General features: G+C 43.7%; 2 protein-coding genes across 7 annotated transcripts in view; one reads left to right on the top strand and one right to left on the bottom strand.

Moving 5' to 3' along the window:
- The window catches only part of FAM219A (family with sequence similarity 219 member A), a 103089-nt gene extending 83538 nt beyond the window's left edge, over positions 1 to 19551 (bottom strand). For 2 of the 3 annotated variants that reach the window (XM_042804447.1, XM_042804446.1), the window contains exon 1: positions 19311 to 19551. In XM_042804447.1, coding sequence (XP_042660381.1) covers positions 19311 to 19370 — 60 coding nt within the window. In that variant the 5' untranslated portion in view covers positions 19371 to 19551. The remainder of the gene's footprint in view (positions 1 to 19310) is intronic. The other variant, XM_042804449.1, reaches the window with a different exon arrangement.
- A 229-nt stretch (positions 19552 to 19780) lies between these two features.
- DNAI1 (dynein axonemal intermediate chain 1) overlaps positions 19781 to 24212 on the top strand; it is a 166696-nt gene continuing 162264 nt past the window's right edge. For all 4 annotated transcript variants that reach the window (XM_042804823.1, XM_042804826.1, XM_042804825.1 and 1 more), the window contains exon 1: positions 19781 to 19872. In XM_042804823.1, the coding sequence (XP_042660757.1) occupies positions 19840 to 19872 (33 nt within the window). In that variant the 5' untranslated portion in view covers positions 19781 to 19839. The remainder of the gene's footprint in view (positions 19873 to 24212) is intronic.

Genomic DNA, 24212 nt, shown 5'->3' on the forward strand with positions numbered 1-24212 from the left:
ACCTCAGATACACAGCGTGAATGTTGTGTAGTTCCAATGTGCTTGCCTCGACCACCCAGGAAGAAAAGTCAGATTTAAACAGAAAACCTGTTCCACAGTGCAAAGACATTTAAAAAAAAAATAATCAATTGAGAACAGACATCTAAATCCCTGATCTTGTTAGCATTGCTTCTGTGTACTCACAAGACTGTCAGAGCTCTCTTCATCTATAAGAAACCTTGTTTCTACCAGAAAGACCACAGAAATCTGAAATATAAATCTAATATTCAGTAAGTTTACAATGTGTTGGTTGCCTATAGCAACACAAGGGCACTATCACCAGACTCTATTTAACCGAGACTGAAATTTTAATCAATATTAACATCCAATCAGAGGTTTTGTCTTGACACAGAGCTGACATTTAAGTACAACTATCTAGTTCAAGAGCTATTTTTCTAACACCCAGGACTGGTTATCTATGAGAATACTTAAAGATACAGTCGTACAGCACCACAAAATTATCATGTTCTTAATGAACACTGCATAGAGAAAATTTAAACCTTGAAAAGAACAATCATTTACTCTAGAAAAAAGACTTAAAATTTGAGGTTTCTGACATCTACCACCTCTTCCTCTAGAAAGCAGAAGTCACTACCTAGCTCCTTACCGATAGGTCTTCTGAGAGGCAGAAAGGCCTACAGAAGCCCCGTGTGCCATTGAAGAGGGCTACAGCAGGCTCTTCCCAATATAACAAGATGACAGTTTTCACAGTAACGGAGCACACCACCCAAGTGGACCAGGCACCTCTTTCCTGGAAGTTTAGGCAAAAAGTCTCTTCCACAGACCAGAAAATTTTATTGATTTTGGCAGATCAGGAGTTTTCTGTGACTCTTACCCACCTTCTACACATTCTGAAACAGAACTAAAACCCTCTACCACCAGTTGTCCAAGTTCATCCCTTTTTCAATAGTTCTTTAGTAGAAACAACTTCACAAGTAGGATAAATTCAGTTTGGAGGAAAGAAGAAAGATTTTGCTTTGTTTTTACAGCTCCTCTCTTCAGCAGACCACAGTAGATGGAACTTGGGTGGGTGCAATTTTAACCTTAACCAGGAAAGAACCTTTCCTCGTGCAAGGCCAGAGCAGTGGAAACAACTTGCAAGCTGCCAACAGCAATGCAGGCAAAGGGGTTATAGCAGATGACATAAGCAAGTATGGTAGTTTTAGGTGGTGGTCACAGATCAGACACACACTGCCTACACCCCAAGCCTTATGCATGTGCTTTTGGAGTGGCCCACAATATTTTGATTTTTTTGTACAGCTAAGTGTGTACCTGCTATACCAAAACAGCAAAACAACAGTTTATAGGAAGGCATTATCTTGCAAGCCCTATAATACTCCATCTTATCCAAACTTGTCAGAGGCCCGCAGGTAGCAAAGGAACCATCACATACACCTCCTCCCATCTGCTGGATAATTAGCCAGATGTCAAGCCTGCAACAAAGCCACCATGAGACAGTCCATATTCCTATTCACTGGACCTTGTAATGCAGCTTAATTTCTCCAATCTAAATACCAGGCCTGAAAGCTGCTATTTCTCTTGCCCATTTTCTAGATAACATGGTATCCAGAAGGGAGCTGTTTGTATTAAAAATAGGATGTGTCACAAGAAGTTGTTAGTGCCTTCTATAACAACTGGGAAAAAGCTTTTTAAGAAAGCACTCTAGATAATACTGTTTTTTTGTTTTTACTATTACCTGGCCTTCACATTCAGGGGATGTTCAGCATAGTAAACATTACTCTGTGGCTGGATTTTAGGGAAGAGAGCCCTGGCCCAGCACAACAAACATTGCTAAATCTGTAGAAACCCTTCTCCAACCTACGAGAAAGAGATGTGGACTTCAATCAGCAAGAATCCTTGGTAGTTGCTTTACCAGTAACTTTTAACCCAGCATCCTGGATTTGTTTCCAAAACCTTTAGCACAACACTCACTCATGGAGCATGAGGCACAGCCTGACACTGGGGCTGTTTGGTGTCCTGTGTTTTTTCCTGGCATGTATGGCCACAAACTCATTTCTGGCTATAACATTCAAGACACTGATCGTACAACTTGCTGTGGAACAAGTGACAGAAGCACACAGCAGTGCCACATCAGGTGCATGGCAGATAAGTTTACACATCCTTGTAAACAGAGCTTAAATACATGCTAAGGATGTTACTGAAGACTGGCTATTGCACTCTAAGTACACAACCTGGTTTTCCTTAAACTGAAAAGTGTGTGCACTATTACTGCTAGCCAACGTACTATGAAACCTCTTCTGTTTTATCAGAGCAATGTTGTAATGTTTTCTTTTAGATACTTGAACTGAAGCTTCTAGTATTTATGCCACTACAGTTACTGCTGGAAGGGAAACACCTACTAGCCAATGAAAGCTTGGTGCAGTACTAAAGCCAGCACCTAGTACCTGAGTGAGCAAAAACATCCCAAGCTTTTCAAGCAGAACTTATCACACTAATCACATCCTTCTTACCAGAAGTTACTGGGCTTCAACAACACAAAGCAACATATAAGATTAATTTTCTTTCCACTGGCAGGTGTAAGAATCTCAATCATTCCCTCACACCGATCTGGTAATAATGCAGATTTCAAGAAAGGATGTTGCTCATCCCATAAGCCTACCAACTGAGGTTTGGAACAAACTCAAAAGGTATAGGTTTCTCCTTTATTTCTTATTTGTCCATTTGACTAGAGGGGTAGGAGGGGAGGAATCCAGAGAGAGAAATTGAAAGAAAAACTTCAACAGCAAATCATGATAGCTAGTGCTAGAATTGTATTTACACCAGAGAGGAGACACATCTATAAAAAAAAGTGATAAAAGAGTTCTTTGGAAAACATAAAATGATACCTAGGCTAGGACAGCTGGTGAAAACAAGGACAGATCATGGGTTGCAACAGCAAATCAAACCAGCCTTAACAGTTCACAATCCCAAATCTGTACAGATGGTAGGAGGTCCCCTGCAACGGCAAGTATCTAAGAGACTGGCACAGTACCTTGCATATGCACAGTAACTTTCCCCACAGAGTTCACTGAGTTTGATTAGAGCTCTTGGAGGTGTTGCAGTTTCCAGCATCCACCTGTACCATGTTTTAGTTACATACGGACTCTGCCTGCTAATGGCTTCCCCTGTGAGGACAGGCTGAGAGAGCTGGGGCTGTTCAGCCTGGAGAAGAGAAGGCTCTGGAGAGACCTTATAGTGGCCTTCCAGTACTTAAAGGGGGTACAGGAAAGATGGGCAGGGATTCTTTATCAGGGGGTGTAGTGACAGAATGAGGGGTAATGGTTTTAAACTGAAAGAGGGTAGATTTAGATTAGACCTAGGGAAGAAATTCTTCACTGTAACGGTGGTGAGGCACTGGCACAGGGTGCCCAGAGCAGCTGTGGCTGCCCCCTCCCTGGAAGGGTTCCAGGCCAGGCTGGACGGGGCTGGGAGCCCCCTGGGCTGGTGGAAGGTGTCCCTGCCCATGGCAGGGGGGTTGGGACTAGATGATCTTTAAGGTCCCTTCCAACCCAAACTATTCTGTGATTCTATGACATACAATCATCCTCTGAAGCTAGAACTATGATAAGGTAAGACAATAAGATACAGATTAGACAAAGATAAAGACAATATTGATACAGATTAATTTTAATTGCACAGCAGCTTTTATACTATCAGAGCAGCCTGGTAAGAACCACAGCACTCAATTTCAAAATAAAATCTGATTTTGACCTATCATTTCCACTGAGCTCCAGGTAAACAGACCAAAACTGCCATTTCCTTCATTCTGTTTCATTAAGAGAAGATGGTATACAGAGTTGTTACATTTAGCCACCACTCCCCACTCAGATCTCAAATCTACAAGCTTGCTCATTTCCAAAAAGTGTCCAGTTGCCATTATTGAAGGTAACTACATATGGTGATACCAATTTGCTCCTCAAAAAGTATGGCTGAAGTGACAGCTAGAGTAATTGATTTATTTCCACTAGTATGTTCCTAAAGGAAAAGGTGCATCAGCACAACACTGATGGTACATCACTTTTTAACACCTTTTTTAAAAGGCTGAAAACAGGATTTAGGTTTTGGATGACACTTGTACTTGGCATATTACAGATTCAGACATTTTAAGACCTCTGCCTTGCCTCATACTGTACTCACCACTTACTGCTACAATTGTCTTCTCCCAGGATGACTGTACCTGCATCCTCCTTCCAATCCACTCTCCCCGTACACCTCCTTTCAGTTCCTCACCTTTACCTGGAGCATTACCCTGCCTCAGTCTGTGTTCATACCATCCTACTCATGACTGAAAAAATTTTCCACTTGTAGGTTTGTAGGTTCCTCCTTTGTGGTTTTAAGGGAGATTTCTAATAGCTGTTCTATCCCTGAGGCACCAGTCATCCTGATGGTCTTCCTTGTTACTCAATTTTTTAAGCTCTTCACAGAGCACAACTTGCAAGACATAACAGAGACCAATCTCAGTAACATGAAAAATGCTTTTCACCAAGTAACTCAGAGGTATGACATCCTCAAGCACGTAGCCCTTTTAAAAGGCTTGGGTTTTTTGGTTTTGTTTGGGTGGGGTTTTTTTAAGATATGTAAGGAGAATCATACAGTTCTTCTACATACTGGGGACATGCAGGCTCTATCAAATGTCCACTAGCTCTGTGCAATTGAAAATCATTCTGTATTTCAGTCAGGTCTTAAGACAGCCCAACACCTTCAGCAGAGTAGAGCAACAACAAGACATCCACTGACCTAGAGGCACACCTTGTGGTACCAGCTCCATAAGACTCTTTAAAATGTTATTCTCTCTCCCCCCCATCATTGATGCTGAAATCTCAGGGATCAACCCTTCCATCCCAGAAGACACCTTTACTTTCACTTTAGAGCTTTTTGATGTACACTCATCACTCAGCACACCCCTCTACCTTAAATAAAGTTTTTGCTCTTTCTGTGTACAAACCCAGGTGAGCTTCAAAACAGCAACCCAAGCCAGGAAACATTAATTAGGCTGAAACAGCCACTGGACATGGTTGGTAGCTTTCCTGGCGCTCTGCCAAATTGAAAGCAGGTCAGATTTACAGAACCACTTACTACACTTCAGCAAGCAGTAAAAACCCTAGTGGTTTATTATCCCTTTCTCCATCTTATTGTAGAGGAAGAACCGATGCACCTGTTTATACTAGCAGGTAGAATCAGGGCAAATTCAGACAGAACTACTAAATAAACTCATAAAAGATAGCAACAATTAACCATTTTAAGATTTTTTATTTCCAATTCTTAAAAAAAAAAAGTTTCTGCAAGACAAAAGTAGTTTAAAAATAACTTCAGAAGACATCCATCTAGTTGTTCTAGCCTTTAAAACAACTGTAACTTGAACTGTTGACACCATTTAAGAGAGGGTTAATCTAAATCCTAACCATAAATAGACATCTTAGCTATGTCTGTTAGGTGATTTGTGCCCTGTGAATGGGGCTGTTCATCCCACCAGCACTTCAAGTGACCACAGTGCAATCCCCTCTTCCAAATGGTAACAGATGCACAAAGGACTTGGCTGAAGCACATATTTGCAGGACCTTACTGAAAACTAACAAAGTAGCTCTGGTTAACAGTGCTATACAAGCTCACCACCCAAGCACTGCTTGCACCAATTAATCCAGAGTGAAACTCAAGTTCAGATAGCATTTGCTTACAATAGATTTTGGCTTTAGGCAGGCACTTGAGGTATTAACTGAAGGTCATGCTGACAAATACAGCAAAACTTACCTGGAAATCCAGGGAAAGAAAATAGCTACCTTTTGAAAAACCTGAGCCAGCAATACAAAATGGCAACTGATACTGCTGTCAGCAGACTAAGTAAAGGATGGTATTTCCACATGTGTAACACTTTTGAAGTTTGAGAGGATGCTGGTGGCAAGGATAGATCCATAATGGCATTCACTATTCACTACAATACAGGATGTGTAGTACTAAAACCTGTCAAAGAAGCAGCCCTGTCTTTGAAGAGCAGGCGTATGTCCATGAAAAAGTCCTATTTAGACACATCGCGTTAGTTAATCCAAAAGAAAAAGCAGAATAAGGACTACTACAATTATTAAAACATTCATTTGAAAGTGTTCCCCATTAAATTTGGTATGATTTACCAGGTAAGCTGAGGGGCTTTTTATCATCATTGGCAATAAACAGAATTAAGTCCCATGTCTTAGTCATGACCAAGGAGGAGCACTTCTATCTTTGCATAATAAAAAGGATGAACTGACTTCAACCTTGAAAAATTAAAGGATTTGTCATGTTTAAGAATTAAGATCACAGATAGAATTACAGCTTCAGACTATTAAGAGCAAGTTCTTCAGCACTGCTAAACCAAGAGAACAAGTTTGCAATATCAAGGGAATAAAATCTCAGCAAGTGTCTGCTATACTTGAGAAGGTCAAGCTTGGAGCAGGATTTAATAGGTCTGACTCAACCATGCTTCCTGTCTCTCTGTGTCAGCATGAAAACGTTATCACAGTTGCAACCGACTGCTGGTAATTCCCTGTGATGTTAATGAGCTTTGAACTTATGCAAAGTCTCCCTGCAGGTTCTTCCACAATATCTACCAACTGTCATACCAATGGAGGATACCTGTGGTAAAAATATCTAGTTTTCTCCCAATTATTAATTAATATAGCAAGCCAGATTTCAGTGGCCATTTGAAAATTTCTCAAAAACCCAAAATTAACTGACATGGAAAGGAGGAGTCAACAGAAATGCATGAGGACTTGGTTTTGAGTTCCTACATATCTATTAAAAAAAAATCTCATAACGCGTTCCTTTAATTCTGACTAACCTTGCACAAAAGACAAGTCAGAAACCAAAAATGAAGTGTTTGATCTTCAAACCAATTAAGATTTGCAAGAGTTGTCAGGACCTTGTGCCATCAAGTGAATCTGCAATACTAGAATAACCTCACAGATAGATGTGGACTTTGAGAAGTCTGAAGATTTAACTTTGATTCTTTTCTACTTTTTACAGAATTATCAATGGTCATTCAGCATCAGAGCTACTGTCAAACTGCTACAGTTTACAAAAAGAGAGTAAAATTTCTTGCTCATAACACAGAATTACAGAATCATAAATCAGATGAGGAAATTAAGTAAACCAGCATCAAACACTTATGCGTTTATGCCAGTAAAAGCACCTTGTCTCTCCAGCCAGGTGCTAGGGATAGTAGCCACCAGCTCCTCAAATCATCACCACTATGTAGGCACACAGTACTAAATATTGTTTCAAGGGTTATTTATTTGGACAAGTAAGGGAAAACTTTGGCACTGTTAGAGTCTATATCATGGACTACTAGTTTTCAGATCAGAGTTGAAAACAGGGCTGGTGTCTTGGCAACACACACACACTTTCTCCATCTCATATCCAGACCGAACAACTGGGGTCCCAGTCAGTGAAAAGAGGTTAAGTGTGCACCTAATTGATGCATCTCCCTTTGTCTAATCAAGCACAACTCATGGCCACAAACCAAGCAGCAAGCACCACGAACTTCACACCTCTGAAAGTCAGCAGAGAAGCACCTCTAAGTTTAATGTGTGCTACCAGTTAACCTCATGGGACAAAATTTTTCAGCTGGGTTGGTCTCTATCTGAAGAAAATTTTCCCCCTCAAATTCAGAGATTCCCCCCCAAATTAATCTTTAAGAATTCAATGTTTCAAATACAAGCTTTTATTAAGTCTAAGGTTCCGTATCTGACATTTCCCACTGCAGCACAAGGAAATTTTTTTTCTGCAGAAAGCATGGATTATAAATTCTATGTAGCTACACAATCCAAATGAAGCATTCTCCCATAACCAGATAATCTCTTTATACTAATTCTTACATGTACAGCATGGATCATCTCAGGTATTTTCACAATCACTTTGCCCTAATTTTTGCAAGAGGTACAAGAAAGTCTTTTCACAAAGAAGTGCTTCTGTGATATGCTATCTGAAGTACATCCACCCAACAGTTTTGCTCTGGTGGAACAGATGAAGACAGGAAGCAGTATGACCTTATATTCCATTAGAGCAGCAGAGGAATTGCTAGTGCTTTACAGAATTCTAGACTATATCTTCAGGCTTTGCATCAACATCCTGAAGCTGCAACTCCTCCTACCAGTTAAACTTCATTACAGATGTGTCACATGTTTTTAAGAACACTTGGATTTACTCTAACTCCTTTACCATACCCATTCACTTAATCCTAGCACAGTGATCAAAACTGGAATCTAAATCCAACTTTTGACACACACACATTTACAGAAATGGAATCACTAGCTAGCAGTTTCTCCTAGGCTTATCAAGTGCCAACAACCCAATGTGAACTGCAGCTTTTACATGCTCCAGTGGGCTGTGACTTCCATCCTCAAAGCCTGTGAATGTGCTGTTCCTATAACTATTCTCAGGACTGCTATTCACATTTTTTCTTTTCTTATATAAAGGGAAATTAAGATTAGAGATCTCAACAGACCCACAGACCCAGAAGAGGTTTGTAGTAGGAGAGAGGAACAGATAGGTCTTTACCTGGACTACAGCACAATTCTGCTGCAAGGTTCTTTGAAGTTTAAGATCCCTAAACTTAAAAAAAAAAAAAAAAACTTTTCCTGTTGCTTTCATATTACATGGATCCTGTGAAAGCCCTGTTATACATTCCCACCCCCATACTGTTCACATACCCGCCAAGCTTATCTCAAGGGATGTCATGCTTGGTTTTCTCTTACTGTACATGTATTCCACAGCTAGATGCTATGAGAACCAAGATTCAGGTATTGTGCATTCCTCACACTTTCAAAATAAATCCACATTTGCAATCACTAGGACTCAATGCTACAACTAAAAAGACACTACGGCATTTTGATGACACAGGCTGTACTTATTCTAAATCTATTTTGCCACTGGAACAAATCTGTCCCACAGAAGCACAGGACTTTAAGTGTTGCTGCAGAGGGGAGGCCATGCTTACAGAGCTGGTCCCTGTACATACACAGGACCACTGCACGTTTCTCTACACACCCGAGACTCCCTGCTCCAAACTATACAAGCCAAGTCTGGAAGAGTGAGCCTTCACTAAAGTTTTGTTGCATCAGTGCAATTGCCCCTTTCCAGGCCTCAACTGACAAAGCGGTGCCTGCAGAATGTCTGCCTCTATGTGGTTTTCAACTGGAGGATCTGCTCTGGCTGTCACAGACAATGTAGTTTTCCATTTGCATCACATGCATATGGTTGGGAAGAAAAATCATGCTTTCATACAAAGGAGCACACTGCTTCTAGAAGCGTCAGTCACAAGATCCTGAAAGACAAATGGTTTACAGTGCCATCTCTGCCCAGGAACATTCCTATTTGTGTTTTCTTTTCAATTAACAATATGCACACCATGCAATGCAGACCTCTCCCTCCCTCTTCCATTTCTCCAAAGGCCAGTCCACTCAGACAGCTCCTTGGATGTTCAGGTTCTGCAGACTTCAGAAATTTTGGAATTGTCTTTTACTACACCTCAAGCTACTTGCAACAACTCACCACAAAACAAGTTTCAGATTACAAATTAAGCCCCACACTTGAGTCACTACCAGTGAGGATAAACCCCATGAGTATTAAAATAGTAAGTCCTTTCCTCTACTGCATTAACCACTGCAGGTGAAAGCCTTTATAGTCAGAGATCTCTGTGACCATGGCCACAAACACTAGGATTTGACTTACAGTACTGCTCTACCCATACAGAATTCAAACATTTTCTGAATAAATGAGCATCACCACCATGGTTCCTGTGCATTTTGTTTGTTTGACAGTCTCTCAATATCAAGAACACCCTGAGGATCAGACTGGTTTTACTGGACTCTGGTACTTCTCTCAGTGACATATAGATACAATATATTTTTTAAAAAACATATGGTGACCTTAAAGAACATCTCACACCACCACAGAGCAATAATCATTTCAGTTAGGAACTCAACCAGCAATTCAACAGAACTGGGAGGCTGAGCAAGAGTGGATTTGGACGCCCTTATCTCCTCATCTCTAACAAATATTAGATCTGCATGCTCTGACATGCTCTAAGAAGTTGCTTTCCTAGAACTAGCTTGGCTCAAAACATGGGAAGTCTCATCTGCTTCCCTTGTCCTATCATTGGTCTGCTGTAAAGCTGGTACATTCAGCCAAAGAGCCAAACCAACACAGTTCACTGTCTGGGGACATGATTTAAGCAATACTAACAAAAGACCTTAGGCAAGCATAAATTAATCTCTTCTGATTTTACAAACTTGGGTCTAACCAACAATTCCCTTTAAATACTGAAATATGCTGCCAGTGTGCCCTTCTGCAAGAACTGGAGTACTTTTTCACTTTGGGTGAAAAAAGGGTGCCACAGTACCTTAAGTCTGAGAATACCACCACAGAGGTGCACACAGAAACACAAAAAAACACGGTACCTTAAGACAATTATGCATAGGAATGAAGTGAAAAACTGATGAAAGCACAAAAATAATCACATTTAAGGAAGCTAAAGATAGTTAGGTCTGCTAGGAAAACAGATCTACTACTGGGCAACCGTAAGAGATCTGTCTGAAAGCAAGAAGCAGGAGAGGCCACTACCTAAGCAGGCCCGCTCATCCCAGCTCAAAAGCTCTTCCAATGCCTGTGACAAACTTAGTGAATGGACACCACCACACCCCAAATTCACTGTGGGGCAGGGGAGGAAAGAATAATTATGTCAGAATAAGCACCTCTGATATTGAGAAAGGAACCAAAATTTATTTTCACCTTAGGCCACATACAAACAAAAACCTGAAATGGGACATAACCTAAGTAAACAGTTTATGTGAATATGGGTGTACTAAAACACTAACCTACATTCCCATGCAATAAGTAAAACACACAACAGAGAGAAATTATGATCATTAGAAAACCGCTGCTGAGTTTGGCTTAGGAAAAGAGACTGTCTACAGGGTTTATTAGACTGAATGCTGCAGAACCCAAAAGGTCAACTGCTTATATTGATGGATCTTCGTTCAGGAAGGACACTGAAAAGAAACTGAGAAAAACAGTGTCAAACATGTGTCAAGACACTGTACCAGGCCCAAGGAGGAATGATTCATGTCGTGGACACTGAAAGAAACAGAAGCTAAATGGAAGAGCTCTAACAGAGTCTATTCTGGAAGCAAGCTTTGGGAAGTGTGTGGGGAAAGAGACTGCAGACCGGTGATGAGGTTAGCGCTACCTGCTTCAGCACTGCACACAGAGTAAACAACGTGCTCTGGCAGGCACATGGTGCTGGGTCACAGGAGTTACTTGGTGGATAGTTGTTTGATAGCCTCACTTCTACTACAGTTTGGTTGATGTTTTCTCCAATAACTCCAGACTGACAACTTGTCAACAGCTGTAATAAAGCCTCGGTTATGAAGTAGAACTTACAAAGCTCAGGAAAGATTTAAATATGTTCTAGCAAAATAACTTGTTCACCAGCAGAAGCTGCATCTCCACTAGACAGCTTGCCAGTACAGCTGGAATAGCTTTTTAAGACATAACAAATAATACTCTCCTTTTTCCATTCTGTATAGGAAATAAGATCTTACCCATCTTTAGAGAACAAACGGTCATCTCAACAAAAGCAGTGTGTGCTACCTTCATCTTTACTATTGAAAACAACAAACTTTTCTCAGTTAACAACTAAGATGATCCTGCAGCTCATCTAGTAAAAGCACCTGGGATGCAGCCAGTGTACTCAGCATATATTTAAGAGAGCATTTCTTTGCAAAGAAGTTTGCCAAAGTGGTAAACCTTGCTATCCTGTGAATCCGTCATGGATGTGTCCAAAAGCTGAGCACAATCCCTAGCAGATACTTTTCAAAATGAATTTACACCTACAATTTCATTCACTCTAACTCACTATGCTCAAACCAGTGAAGCAAATGCTTGATTTCTGTTGCATACTACAAAATGGACACCAATCCGTTGCACAAAATTACACTTTAAATGTCAGAAAGAATAATGGTCAGGGAGACTACACAGGGTTCAGGCTGGAACTGATGGATTTACTAGTTGCAAGTGGCTGCTTCACTACAATGTCAATTTTATAGTGACGGATACAGAATAACCCCAGAGGGATCTTGTATTCAAAATGGCACACAACTTCACTGAAGATGCATGGTATGTGCAAGTGTGAGGAGGAAGCATTGACACATTTCTACAGACTGTCTGTGGAAAGTGACAGATAATAGATCTGTGTAAAAGCTGAATGACAACTACTATAGCCAAGGTCTCAAAACGTCTGGAAAAAAACAGGCACACCACCATGACTCAAGTCCTGCCGTTAGCCAGCCCCACTCTTAGCCCCCTTCCCCATAGATAAAACCAGTGATGGGGGTCTCCTCCTCTGTTCTTACCAAGTTCAGTCTTCAATTTCACAGCAAGGAAGACGTAACTCCAGGGAGACCACATACCTCCCCCCCCGGCTCCCCAAGCTTTTCTTGAATGAAGGCTTGCAGAATTCAAGGCATCCATTGTTCTCCTCTCTCACCCTGGCACTTTGCTCATTTTGTCTGACTCTTTATGGACCTGCCACTACCTACTGGAAGAGAGAGTATAGAGTTACACCAGCAGCAGAAATTGGAGTAGATATCAATACCAAGCTACAGAGAATGAGCTTTTGGGAGTTATGGAACAATCCCAAAAGGGGGCTGTAAAGGTTTAATTCTTGAGAGTTCAGTGCCCCTTTTTAAACACCTTTCTTCACTTAAGAAGAGTTTTCAAAATATGATTGACAGAACAACCATAGTGAAGAGTTTGTACAAAGAAATGGAGAAAAGGAAAGAGTGTGTCTGAAGAGGCAGTGCCAGCCAGAACACACTCCTGTGTCCTAACAGGTCATCCTCTAGCTACAGCAGCTGCATCCCTCACCACAGCCATTTGGGAGACCGTGCTGGATCGCTGCTGGTTTCAACCTGGTCTGGGGTAGTCATAAAAATGCTCCTGTACCTTTGTACCAAAGGCCTGATATGGGACAGGGAAGGCACATGACAGAACCCCAATGAACTGAAGTATTCTGGAAAGTAATCTTTAGATTCCTGCTGTAGATGACACCATAGTGCATCAAAACAGGCTGTATAACTAAAAGCAGCACTACCTGAAATAGTTCTTTTTCAGAACCCATAGTACTGCAACAATACAAATCTCACGTACTGTAAGTATTTACAAAACACATAGCTGTGCAACCCCTGAGCTACATTACAATGAATACACATAGGGATGACATTTTCATTTTAGAATTTTTTTCCATCTAGAAAAAAGAGCTTTCTGTGTATCTGCATTAGAGACCTAATGTTATATTAACATTCTATTTCTAAGTCCTACAGATATAACCTTTCTTTTTGCTTCTTAGCTACCTTTGGTTTCCTATTTTTAGGTTTTTCCCCATTTTAGGGATGCATCAGACAAAACAAAGATATCTCAACACACAGCACAGCTTTCCTAGGATGAGATAGTCAATATTTTCCAAAAACAAAGAATGCAGATTTATGAGCACTCATACTGAGCACTCATACCATTCACAGACTAAAATTATAGTTAATTTTTTGAAAACTAAGTATTCAGTAGACAATCTCATTTTTTCTTTTCTGTTTTTCTCTTCTAACGTTCAAAAAAAGCTGAAGAGAAATGCATCTTCTGTATCTGCAAAGTTTCTGGAAATTTTATACCTCCAGGACCAGCTAAAAAGCCAACAGCATCACTGCAGGATGCAGCTAAGCAATATCCTTAGGTTGGCTGTCGTCATCACAACTAGAGTTACCAGCCCGAGGTCCCACAGCCCAAAAAACATCTGCAAGGAACCAGCCTGGCCACAATGATTCAGAATGAGATATAAGCACCAGCCTAATTTCTCTGGAAAGAGCTCCCATTTTTCACTTGGGCCAATAACTGGCAAACTGAAATACCACATTCCAGCTGCCACTTCCAGAAAGCAAGCCAAGGACTCAGGACTTTGTGTCAAAGCTCCTCTGAAGCTGCTGCACTTTGACAGGTGCTTTTCCTTAGGAAAAGCTGGACTGATGCCATGTGGGCAAGAGCACTTTTACTCTACTTCCATTTTTGTTCTAAGAACAGAAACTGCCTATGTTAGCGTATGGGAGAAACATGTGATCCAACACTGTAATCTGTCAGTTTGACATCATACGCCAGCCAGCACTTGGTGTATGCTAGAGATACAGGCTCAGGAGGTTTTCATGTACCAGAAGAATTCAAGATACAACGCCACTGCATCATGCTCACTACATTTCATTTCAACAAAAACGGTAAGGATTTTGCAAGGGTTCAGCTAACACCACAAAACACAGACTTGTAAATCACAGGCAGAGCATGTAGTGAGGGTCCAGTGCTGAAAAGATAGGTCTATCTATAATTACAGGCTTCCCCATTTCTATTCCAAAGAGTATTTTAATTCTTTTTCTCTGCAGTATCTTCACTGTGCAAGTGTCCCTTCATCTCTCTCTCCCTTTAATATCTACCTCTGTAACAAGAATTACATGTTAATAAACCTTCCTGACAAAAAAACATAGAAAAGAAACAGCATTAATCATCACAACAATGCACCACCACCAACAAACTGGGAAAAATTGCCTAGTTGGAAGTTAACACATGAAATACCAACTTCATCAGTCAAAATAGCTACCTATCAAGTGTAAGTGGCCCAGAAATAATGAATTTCAGGCCTCATCACACCATGCATCCCTGCAATGCTGGGAATTTACTTTATCCAAAATGAACCCATTACCCAGCAGCTAATGAAGAAAGCCCTTTTTGTGAGTGAAGGATTGTGACAAGCCAAAAAGATCAGATAGAAACTAAGCAGAACAGAGTTTCCGCAGTTGAGCTTGCATCATATTGATAGGGAAGACATGATACTAATCATTAGAAGTAAACAAAACCCCTTGTAAATTAGTTTATCTTAATTTGAAGAGGCAGGCATTTTTAGGATGGAAGCCAAAAGCCATCAGTATCCAAGACAGAAAATGGGGATCAGAATAGTCCGTCCCATTTTCATGGAAAGGTGCCATGTGAATGTGACCAAGTGCTGGTTAGCAGCCTTTCTTCCCTTCAGTGATAAATATGTACAGATTTGTGCCACAATATCAAAATATGCAGAGTAACGTGTCTTGCAAAGATGTGAAACACTGGGTCTCAGTGTTTCACATCTTACAACCTGCCAACGTTTAACCAGAGTCTGCATGTCATCCTGTCCATCTGCCCACAGCAACTCCCTCTCATTAAGTCCTGTGCTGAGCCTTTCCTTGGGTCTGCATTAGCACATAGCAGTTCCCATAACACAGTTGTAGAAGCCAAGCAGAGTCAAGACAGCTTGATTGACTCTGCAGTGCTTATCCAAACAGGCTGGAGAGAGGATGAAATAATTCACCACCCTTCCTAACTTCACATCATGGCATCCGATGCAAAGGGTAGGAGGTCCCATATGACAGAGCTGGCCAATGTGCAGCCTGCAGACCAAATGCTTCTCAGCTTTGCAACACAACCCTTATCTGACTTGTTATTAGCAGAGAGAAACTTGCAGCAACCAGATATCCTGGTAGGCCTTGTCAGAGCAAGCAGTACTCCACACAGGTCCAGTCTGTAATAGTTAGGTGCTGCCCTTAGCCTTTCATTGAGATGCCAATGCAGCCCTTGGCTGGATAAGGCTGTCAAAGAGAGATGGTTCCCCAACCAGACACATTTGAGCTTTAAAGAAGTTACACTTCCAAAGAGCCAGGGATGTGTCAGGTTCTGTGTCCCTGCTCAGTACACACAACACTAGTTATTGTCAGGATACACACTCATTGGAAACCAGACATTAGTGTACCATCACCCCTGACAGAGAGCTGAACAACACTGCCAGTATCAGAGGCAGTTTTGGCTGCTGAGAGGATCAGAAAGGCTTCAGATTACACTTTCAGAATGGCTTCCCTTCAGCATTTAACCTATCTCTTAATTAGATAGCCATAGCTATCTCTTAATTTTGAACATCAGCAGATGAGCAGGCCTGTCTGTCAGATAGTTTCTAGGCAGATCACTGGCAGTTATCCTAGAGTTCAGCATAAAGACATCAAAAGCTAAGATGACACGTTATCTACACAGATGAACAAGACATTCAGAAGCGTGCGTGCTGGTCAACAACACAAAGCTTTTAAGGATTTCGAGCAAAGGCTAGCTTCACAAACCTCACTTCAGGATTCTTCTCATACTGCCAGATACTGGCCAAATTCAGGGGGAACACTGCTCTCCTAGGACACCCTCTAGCCTGAACATGACGAAAAAATATTTCATATAGAGTATGAACTTCAAATCAAGCAAGGGACCTTCTCTTCTCTATTTGCTTTCAACAGGGGATCACATTTCAAAACATTTTATTTTTTTTACAGCTTCAGTGGCAGTTCACAATGACTCTTAGGTTCCACTCAGAAAACAAACTTCTACCCATCTTTTGGATGTGGAAAAGACTGCCAGTCTCAGCTCTCCCTGAGACCATGTGGAACTGAAAGTTTTTACACTGGGAAGAAGAAACAGAAAGTCCGAAGATGCTAAGGTTATTCTGTACTTTAAAGTATAGGATGGGAGGGAGAGGGGAGGGACAAATGGCAACTGTAATAGAACAAAGCAGAAGTATTGGACAGAACGGTGTTATGCAAGCAAATTAGTATCATAAACCCCAGCCAGCTTCTGAACTGCAAGATGCAGACCAGGAGCTACAAAACAGAGGAAACCACTGAAAATGCCATACCAGATTTGTTCTGTCCCAGTTCCAAGCCCGATGCCAGCACGCCCAGGCATGCAGGAGAATCTTACACACCCAGTCACAGCAACAGCCCCTCACACACACAAAGTTTCACTATGAACTCCATTAGTTAAAAATCATCTGAAACCCTGAAGCACAAGTTCAGAGTATTCTTTTAATGCAAGTGTTAGAGCTCTTTGTGAAAATTTCCAAATTTTTGGCTGCTGAAGAAGGGAAGGAAACCTGCTTCCTAAGCTTACTATCACTGCTGCACAATATACCATCCTATCCTGAGACAGCAGGGTTGGACCAGGTTCTGCTTACTCCATGTCCATGCAAACGTGCATGCATGTGCCAATTCCACTCATCCACTATTATCATGGGGCTTCTAGAAAATACTTTGGAGTATATTTTTGTCTGCCAATAGCTTTCAAAACTTGCTAATCTCATTACTATGCCCACTGCCCTCAACAACATGAATAAAGAGGGCCAGCCTTGTCACATCTGTTGCCCCTAATGAAAACACACACAACAAGTAGGGCATGCAACAAGTACACATCAGCCTGTATGGACTGTTTTCTTCCCCACCACAAAGGTTAGAAGCTAAAGAACCAAAAAACAACACTAAACAAGTGAAAAATGTTTTTGCAATTTGTCAACAGTCCCACCATAAGAAAAGTGTTTTTTCTTACACCTGAGGGGTAATTTGAGTTTGTAGACCTTCGGAATGAGTCTTTTTGTTTGCAAAGCAATTATTGTATTGTCAATTGTTTACAAACACTAGCTCCAACAAGAAACTGAGGATTGGTACATCAACTCTAACGAATGTACAGTGTGATATAATAGAAATCTCAGTAGTATCTTCAGTGCTAACATGAACCTGCCAATAACCTATCCTCACCTGCTGTCAAAAAGACCTGTGCAAGTATTTCATTAAAGTTCTTTCCACCTCTCCAAACACATCAGATCCATGTCTCACATAATCAGGTAACGAGATGGAATTTTCTTACTGCAGGTACCAAAGGGAATAAACATCTTGAGTGAGTCAGCCCATTATCCAGCTTTCACTGTAATGCCAAGGTGAACTGTATTTCAACAGGTCCCAGGTTACGCATAACAACACACCTTCAAGCAGATAGTGAAGCAGACAGGAGTAAGGGGAGAGGAACAGACAAGAGAACCTCTGCCAGATGTAAAACAGAAATGGATAAACACATCAAAGCGTTCTGAAGCATACAGCTGGAGCATAACACATAGAACAAGCAAGCCTATTGCATCAAAGCAAAGCAGCTACATGCTCATAAGAAGTCCTGGACTACTTGGTGATGATCTAGCACCTCCCATGGCTGCCAGCCATCTGGTCTTCCTTCCTAAGTGTCATTTCAGAAGCCGCCAAAAGCCTGGGACCACTCTACCTGCCCATTTACACAGCTTCAAAGTCACACAAGCTGGCATACTTCCTTCTCTGCAAATATTCCCCAGGGTCCCATGTAGCAGTGTAACCATTATGTCAATCTCTTCAGAGATCATTAATTGAGTATAATTGTGTCTGTGAAGTGAAAAAACATCCTGATACGAAAACCACATGCCCTGTCATGGGAGGAGTGGGAGGAATCAAACACTCACAGGTTGCTTTTTTTAATGTAAATAATTTGATGTGAGCAAAACTAATTTGACAGAGATGTTTCTTTGCAGAACACCTGGACTTTTCACACAATGACCACCTAACAGCAGCTTTGCACCGAGAGCAAACAGCTGTAAAACCATCCACGGAAAAGGTCCTTGAGCTTCACACCAGACGCGTTTCACACCCACCCCGTGCAGCCACCCCGTCCCTGGGGACGCCCGCTCCCCGCAGCTCCCAGACCAGGCTATGCCAAAACACTGCCTAATTCTACCCCCAGATCTCGCGTATTTTGTCAAAGCCAGCTAAAACCCCGCCAGTCCTCACCGCCAACACCCGTCCCCGGCCGGCCCCCCCCCCGCCCCGGTCTCAACGCCGCTTCCCACCCCTTCCCGGGGCACCCCCGTGCCCGGCGCTGGGACCCACCGGCCGAGGCGGCGGGGAACACCCGCCCCATGTGCCAGCCAGGCCGGGATGCTCCGGGCCGCCGCCGCCGCCGCGCTCGGAAAAGCGACGTTTCCACGGAGGTCTCCAGGAACGGATCCGCAGCCGCCCCGCCCGCCCCCGCCCTCCCCGCCGGCGGCTTCTGCCGTTGCTACCGACAGCGTCCGGGGGAGGATGAGGAGGGGGACGGGGCGGAAGGGTCGGGCGGGCAGCCGTGGCCAGGGGCGCCCCGAGATGACACAGCAGCCGCCGGTGGGCACGGCCCCGGCGGGGATGGCGGCACGGAAGGGTCGTTACATAACGGCCGCGGCCCGACCTCAGCACCCCCCACCCCCCCCCCCCCACGCACACACACACCGCTTCGCCCCCGCCCCGGATCCCCCCCCCGGTGAGGCGGCGGGCGGCTCCCGGGGGACAGCGCGGCCCCGCCCGCCCGCCCCTCACCAGCGGCTGCATCTCGGCGCGCACGGCGGGCACCTGGAACCGATCTATCTCCTCCATCATGGTGGCGGCGGGGCTGGGGCGCGACGGGGCGGGAGGGAAGGAGGCAAGGAGGGCGCGGGGAGGCTCCTCAGGCGCCGGGGGACGACGCCGGCAGCTGCTGCCTCATCGCCGCCGCCGCTCGCCGCCTGGGTGACTCAGCCGCGCCGCTTCCGGGTCCGCCGGCCGCCGCCCCGCCCCTGATTTGCCGATTCGCGGCGGGGAGGCGGGGCCACTGTCAGTGAGCCGGGAGCCCGGATGCTCGGCTCCCCGCCGCGGGGATGTACCATTCCCTCCTTCGGGGGGGGGGGGGGGGGGGGGAGCGCGGTCACTTCAAAGGGGTGGGGGGAGGACGGACACTAGCCAAGGGGATTGGCCGCTCGGCTGCTTCCGGCGCGTTGCCATGGTTACAGCAATCAACTTCCGGCCGGCGGTTGGCCGCGGGGCTGCGGTGAGGCGCGGCTGGTGGCGGAGAGCCGCGGCGGCCGCCGCCATGCCAGCCAAGGCGGGCGACAGGCACCGGCAGGTAAGGGCCTGTCCTGTGCGGGCATCGTTGCAGGACGGCGCCGCCCCTCCCGTGTGACAGCGCCGTGGTGGCGTCACCACCGGGGCCGTGACGTCAACACCCCCCCCCACCCCCGCCCCCCGAGTGGCGTCACTGCAGTGCCTCGTGCAGCGGGAGGTGGCTGTCCACACGAGGGAACGTCGCTTTGCGGCCCCACTCTGGCTCTGCCACCCTCAGCTCCTGCTCAGAGTGGGTGCCACAGTGTCACGGGTGTGAGACCTGGCCCACAATGACGTCACCCATCCCAGAGCCACCACCTGTTACATCACCATGCGCAGCCCAGCTTGCTTCCCCCTAGGGCGTCCCACAGATCTGTAACCCTGCGGGGCTGGGCGAGACACCGGGGCTCGGCACAGCCCCTCTCGGCACCGCTTACCGCCTGGTTACATCATGTTGCTTTGCTCCGCCCGTGCACTGAGGCACGTCGTCATGCTGCCAGTGACGCCTTGTGTGTTCTGTGGCACCTCTACACACCATATTTAGGCAAACCAGCATGTCCCAAAGCTGCAGCACCCCACCCTGTGTCACTCTATTGTTGCAACCCTGCGAGACTACAAATTCCTGAGACATCATTGTCATGCATTTCATCACTGTTACAGCATATGACACTTCCTTTCCAGGGCAGGTTTTAGTGCACTTGGGGTGTCCCCAGTCTGTCAGAGAATCTTTCAGGGGTGCCGAGCAGACAGGTTGAAATCCCTGTTTTTAAAAAGTTTTTAAAAGTTCTTTCCATTATACCTAGCTGTAACCTTTATCACTTTCCTTCTGGTTTACCATTTAGTCTTCTCTCAGTTCAGATAATGAAGCGAGGTCATCTGCTAACCTTTGTGGCCCTAAGCCAACTCTGGGAGCAGCGGTGTGGGTGGATGTGTCTGTGAGAACTCACTGTCTGTCTTCCGGCTCTGCATGGGCATGTCTGCCTGCTTCCCTCTCGCAGGATGAAGGACTCAGTCAGATCCATTCCTGGACCTCATCTACTACTGGGCTATCAAAGTGTTTGATTTAAAAGCAGAAGATGACCTGGCTGATAAACCACTTTTCATGACAAATTTAAGTCAATCCCAACATATTTGATCTTTGAGGTGGGGGGAAGAGGGTTAGCATAGGTGGCCCTGAAGTGACTGAGAACTAGCAGCCTGCTTCCTCAGTCCAGAACATGCACCAGAAAGCCATAAAGGATCAAGGAAAGCGGAAGGAAAAACAGGGACCAAGGTGATGGTCCAGAGCTATGAGGTGGTAGCTGAGATTGCTGGGCAATCACCATCGATCTGTGATGTCCTGTCTGGACTGCAGGCACTCTTTCAACAGGGGAATAGCAACCCTTGCTGATCATCTGATCCCCATCTAGTTACCCAAGGGTGTTCCATCTTGTCTGTGGTTTATCCACACCACAGCTGTATAGACTCTGTGCAGACCTATGCAACTTCTCAGGCCTGAGCTAATAAAGCCCGCTGAGTGCGAACTGATTTTGCAGAGCCCGATCACATCTCCCTGCTTTTGCAACTGCGGGTTGGAGCACAAAATCCAGAAGTATTGACATGGTTCTTCATGGCCTCTGAGGTCTTTGGGAGCTATTTGGGTGTTTCTGCACGCATGGTAGGAGGGCTTGCAGGCTTTACTGTAGGCAAGAGTAAGACAGAGCATCACTGTGGCATTCCTAGTCTTCTACTAAGAAGTACTGGTAATTATCAAGTTACAAAGAGCTTTATAAGGTTTGCAAAGGGCACAAATTCAGACCCAAAACCCACATCCAGTCCAGATGAAGATGTTCATACTAAAATTGTAAAACCTATTAATAATAACAATGATACAAACTAAACATGAGATGAAACGCTTGCTCTGAATTTCAATTTCTTTTATTTTTAGAATTTCTACATAAATATTTTCAAGCATTTTCAGTAGCTGCTATCTCAAATATTCTGAAATGGAGAGCCTTTGATTCATATGTTATGTGAAAAAAATAATGTGTTGTAAAGGCATGAATTTTGTTTTAAAGCTCTTGAAACATCATAAACTGTGCAAACTCTTAGGATTTTTGGCTTCTCACATAATTTTTGTTACAATAACTTAAAAGACAATTTTAACTTATCCTGTATCTCCTTTCCTAGATTTTCCTTGACCTTGTGAAATCTGATTGCTGTTTCATGTCCTTTTATCTACTAGAATATTCTTGCAGTGGAGTAATTGTGTGGTTGACTAGCTGGCTCTGGAGTCCAGAGTCTTTTGCCTCATTTCTCCTGACTCAAAATATAGCCCACATCTCAGTGGCTCTGGGAGTCCTGGCAGTCCTTTGCACTACTCACTGCCTAATCATGGCCTGATGATTGGTATTTACTGAGCCCTGATGGCCATTAGAAAATTAATTGATGAGTGAAGGTCTAGATCCCAGTTCTTGACAAGAAAATCTCCTTCGAAAATATGTGAGTAAGCTTCTGTACTTCTCCCTCATACATGTTCTTCCTCTATGCCAGTATTAGTAGGGAGGCAGGAAGCAAGCCCGCTACTTGCTGCTGAGGCTGGTTTTTCTGCTGAGCATCACTTCCCCAGGTTTCTGTATTTGTCTCTTTCATGGCTAATTCTCCTCCAGCTCTATGCTCCTTTCACCTGTTCCTCTGCTTTTCATTCCTCTATTTCCTATATATTGCTTTATTCTGCTCTCCTAGGTTTTTCATTGCTGACTGCTTTCCTTTTGAAAATTTTCTTCCTGATAATGTTCTCAAAGCTGAGATAGGTCCCTGAACACTATGAGGTCCTTGCCTTTTACTGCATGTCACTTCCAGCCCCTCCTCTGCTTTCATGACTGTGTTCTTCAAGTGCTTTATGATCAATTCTTCTTTTTTTCTTCTTCTTTTCCCTTACAAGTTGTGGATGCCTGCCCTTCTTCTGTACCTGTCTTGTATCTGCCTTCTTCTCTGACATCAGTTTCTTGCTTTATTTCACTCTTTATCTGGGTGACTTCAACCTCCAGTTCAATCTCCAGCCACCTGATGTCTTTTTCTTTTTCTTTGAAAGAAATCACCCATATTCCTGAGTGCAAATATGTCAAAGTCCAGTTGACCATCAGAGATAAAGGCTGTGTCCTTTCAGATGAATTGTTTGGCTTGATCTGAGGCTTAATTAGAAGCATCTTTAGGTTCTTCTATATTTGTGTGCATTAATAAGAAACGTGTTTCAATGTTCAGTCTTAAAATAATTAGGTATGTCTGCATCTTTGTGTTCCCAATGTAGCTTTGTAAATAATAATACTTATATATGCTCTGTGCTTCCATAACATCCTTCCTTTCAGGCTGGAAATGTGTTACACACAGTTGAGCTCCACATCATTTTGGGAAGATGTAAAATTATGGAAAGACATAAGCCAACATCCCTGCATCAGACTGAAGGGAATGGAAGAATTACATTCTCAGCTTCTCTGAAAATGAGGTCTTGAATATGACAAACAGGACACTTGGAAGTGTAGTATTCCTTAAAAGCACTGATCTGTGTGACATGTGCACGGACATGCAGGAAGTTGTTGATAGGACAGGGAACAGCACCCTGTTAACCTGGTATCAGTCCCACGCATAGTCCTGGGTGGTGAGAGAAAGTGACCAACAGTTTTGAGATTGTTATTTTAAACATGGTTACCAGGTATGCTGTTGGAGGTGTTTAGTTCCAGATTTCCATGTCTTTGCTTTGTGGCTCAGGGAAAACCCTTGTATGAGCAGTGGAGACCACCCTGTGCTGCTGTGTACCTCTGTAGCTGAACCCACCCCAAGGAGAAGCAAGATTTTGTTATGGTCTGAACTGACATTGCATATGCTTCTTTGCATTTACAGTGTGCAAAAATAGACTGGCTGGTCTTATCACTTAGGGTCAACCCAAGTGTTAGCAACAGGCCACTTATGCAGTGTTAAGAGAGAGTCTGAATTTGAACAGCAAGGTATTTCTTGTTATACTTGACTTGTGGTCTTGCACCCACTGACATGTAATCACCTTCTTTGATGTTCATCAAGTTGTCAAAAAGAAACCAAGGAGACCTCCTCCCCAAAAAAATTCAGCAATCAGACACATTTTATTTTTTTGCCAGCAAAGGCTTTTAAGGTGCTTACTGGCTCTTAAACATGCATTAAAACATCCATGGAATATAAAATAAACTGTTTAGTCTCTCTCAGAAAACAGATTATAAAATACATTGGCAAATAGCTCTTAAACTGGCATCCCTAGTGTGTGAAAATGGATGTCTGCTGTGGGGCAGTCTAGAAGTCACTTTGCTTCCTGTGGCTTTGTTTCCATTCCATGCTTCCCTGTTCCTTGTGGCA

This window comes from Tyto alba, unplaced genomic scaffold, assembly GCF_018691265.1.
Source record: "Tyto alba isolate M040663 unplaced genomic scaffold, T.alba_DEE_v4.0 Super-Scaffold_42, whole genome shotgun sequence".
Lineage (NCBI taxonomy): Eukaryota > Metazoa > Chordata > Aves > Strigiformes > Tytonidae > Tyto > Tyto alba.